Genomic DNA, 3,292 nt, shown 5'->3' with positions numbered 1-3,292 from the left:
GATTAGCTGAGACTCACTAAAATTAAGACAATAAAAAGCCCTTACATTTTTTGGATTTCATGAACATTTGTGAAGGGCAGACGAAAAAAATCCTGCCTAATCACACAATGTGACAAGGGTATTTTTACCAGGCCTACATCACATACAAGATAAGGAAATGACGTATGGTCCCTTCCCTTCCATTGTGTGCTAAGTGGGGGACAGACGCCCAATGGCTCTGGTCTCAGTCTGCACACAGATCATATGGTAGCTTTGACCTGGGGGCTGAAATCAACCTTGTTTTACAGCACGTTTATTCTGTTTCATCTTTCCCTTCTTCTGTTTCGAGCTGTGCCTTGGGACACTCTTCAAAACCAGACAAAAATGCCTCTCAAATGGACAGCCCTTGAGCACTACTGCTCACTACAGGTAAACATTATCATTAGTCACACTTTAGGAATACAGTTTTAACTCTTGCCATCTTTTCAGGATAAGTGGGTCCTCTGCAGCCTGAGATACTTGTGCCCCTTCCTTCACATTCAGTTTAAACTTCCCTCCCATCACAAGAATGTTATTGTGGAAGTATGATGGGTATGAGAGCTTTTAGATTTGCAGAGTCCCACCAAGACTGACCCAATGCTTCGCAAGAGTCCTTTTCTATTTTATTCAACCATATTTGAAGCCACCCAAATTCTTAAAAAGGCTTTTCTGAGCACTCAAAAGCAAATATTCACTTCCAGCATCATCATTTTGGCTACTTCTCTTCGAGGGGTGAATTTTCTGGTTATGTGTTTTAACGTAAGATTCACAATGTTGCCCTGAGCAATGTTTAAAAATAAAAAAAAAATTGAAAGTGCAGATTTCAATTTTTTAACTAAGATATGGAGGAGAAGGGATTGGTTGGTTGTTGTTTTTACCAGATCTACAGCATGTTTTTATCAAGATAGGAATGTCATCCTATCTTGATTATCCCATGTTTCAATTTTTAACTAAATAGGTGAAACTGCATAGCCATAAAGCCCATTTTAGTCTTTGCACTACTATAGACTATACCAGCACAGGCCATTCCCTTCCTCCTACCCCTTCCCTCGCCTCCATCCCAACCATAAGAAGGGTTGGCCAACGTAAGTGTGCCGGCATAGCTCTGTCAATAGGGATTCACACAGGAATTCAGACCCTAATGCAGCCCAGACTGGAGCCACAGAGCTTATCAAATCCTAAGCTATGAGACCTCTAGTTTTACAGTAGTCTATAGAAGCATTTTTAAGGGCAGAAAATGTTAAAGCACCTATATCTCTACCCATCCTAGCGATTAACAATTGATTCTGTGGCTCTGTTTGAGGCATAAAAGCTTTTGCTTGCCATTCGGATTTTTTGTTATTCATTGCTTCAGCTTCCATGGGCCTTTTAAACCCAAAATGAAGCTTTCTCAGCTGTGAGGAGGTTGCTTGTTAGCAGAGCACATCCAATATTGCAAAGAACCACAAATATTGATTTGAGATTGGATCGATTTAAAAAAAAAAAAAAAAAAGAAAACACTAAATCGTGTTTGTTTGTTTTTGCTTTATCTTGATGGAAATCAGATTAGGAGCACGGAAACTACAGCACGGACACAGAACAGCTCCAGCTACAAACGCAGATTTGTTTCTTTCCCACGTTACAGAATTTAAACTGGGGTGGGGCAGGGAATAAGAATAAAGGCCCAGCCGGGCTTAGCGCCCAGGGCCCTCTCTAAGTCCCAGGGAGGGCTCACTGCACCACCAAGACGCGGCTCCTGCTCCTCAGGCTCTGCGGACTCGCTCCCTGGCACCTTGGCACTCCTATAGCATCTAGGGCACACGTGGCTGGGAGTGATCAAAGCAAAAACCCAAGATGACTTTAATTGCGAAAACGAGGTCAACTCCGATTTGGAGACAATGAGCTATGTATCTGAGGCCCTTAAAAGCTATATTGTTATTTAAAGTAAGCGGTTTAAGTTCGGAAATGACTTACCCTCACCTGACGCACAGACTTGGTGTTCCCTTCTACCCTCTCTGCAGATAGCACCAAAACAAACGAGAAAAACATAAATATTTGGTCAAGCACCGGGGGGCAGGGGACCCTGCACGGGCTCTGCCGTGGCTGGAGCGCCCCGCGCCCGCTCCGCGCACACGGCAGCGTTCGGGTTCAGAGGCCCGGGGGCGCAAACTGCGCGGCCGCCCCCGGAACAGCCGCGGCGTCTTTGGGAAAACTTTCCAGTGCCTCCGACTAAAACACGGGGCTAACTACCCTGCGGAGCGGACAGGGCGCTGCGGGCCGCTCGCGGGCTGCGCCGCGGCGCGTGCCCGGCTCGGCAGCCGCCAGGAAGGGGATCCCCGGGCCCGCTCCAGGAATCGCCTCCCGTTCGCCCCGTCGCCCTCCCGAGGCGTGACCGGGGAAGCCCGAGGGGGCGGCGAGTCCTGCCGTCCCCGCGGGCTCCCCGTGGCTGCGGTGCCTGGCGGGGCTGCCAGACCCGGGCGCTTCTCCCCGCTCCGGCGCGCCGGGGCGCCGGGCCCTGAGCTGCCCTGAGCCGCCGCCTCCGCTCCGAGAGTCGCCCTCAGGCTTCCTACTTACTCGGCCAGGCAGGTCGGGCTCGGAACTCCCCGCCGTCTTCTTGGAAATCCGAGAAGAAAACCCGACACGGCGGCTTTCTGCATAGGGTGGTTTATTTTTACCGATGCTACTCGGGCAGACAACGTGGTTTACAGCGACCACAAGCAAAGATCTGCAAACCCCAGGTCTACCCAGAACGACGGAGCAGAGAGAGGCGGCAGCGGCGGCGCCCGGCAGCGACCCCGGCCCCCGCCGCGCTCTGCCCCGGGCCGGGGGCCACGCACGTCCCCGGCGGGGGGCGCGGGCGGATGGAGCGGGTGGCGGGAGCCCCCCCGCGGCCCCGTCCGCCCCAACCCGTCCCGCGGCGGCGGCTTCACTGTCTGCAAAATTTGCACTTGATAATTTTCTTAAAAGCACTTTGGAAGTCCTTGTTGAAGTAGGCATAGATGATGGGGTTGAGGAGCGAGTTGGAGTAGCCCAGCCAGTTGATGACGGCCCCGAGCCACTCGGGCATGTAGCACTTACTGTCACAAAAGGGCAGGACCAGCGCCACGATGAAGAAGGGCAGCCAGCAGAGGATGAAGGTGCCCATGATGATGCCCAGCGTCTTGACAGTCTTCCTCTCGCGGGCCAGCGCCGTCCTGCGCTTGGCCTCGGCGCTCCTCTCGGGGCGGCCGTCGTGGGGCGGCGCGGGCGCGCTGGGCAGCGGCAGGTGCTCCTTGCAGCGCCGCACGTCGGGGCC

General features: G+C 52.6%; 1 protein-coding gene across 1 annotated transcript in view; it reads right to left on the bottom strand.

Moving 5' to 3' along the window:
- Positions 1-2,921: 2,921 nt before the first annotated feature.
- HTR1A (5-hydroxytryptamine receptor 1A) overlaps positions 2,922-3,292 on the bottom strand; it is a 1,234-nt gene continuing 863 nt past the window's right edge. The window contains exon 2 of the mRNA XM_026037032.1: positions 2,922-3,292. This exon is cut by the window's right edge and continues 67 nt beyond it. Coding sequence (XP_025892817.1) covers positions 2,924-3,292 — 369 coding nt within the window. The 3' untranslated portion in view covers positions 2,922-2,923.

The sequence above is a fragment of the Nothoprocta perdicaria genome, unplaced genomic scaffold (assembly GCF_003342845.1).
Source record: "Nothoprocta perdicaria isolate Ctin4 unplaced genomic scaffold, notPer1 scaffold_1, whole genome shotgun sequence".
Classification (NCBI taxonomy): Eukaryota; Metazoa; Chordata; class Aves; order Tinamiformes; family Tinamidae; genus Nothoprocta; species Nothoprocta perdicaria.
This window is presented reverse-complemented; position numbering and strand designations above follow the sequence as displayed.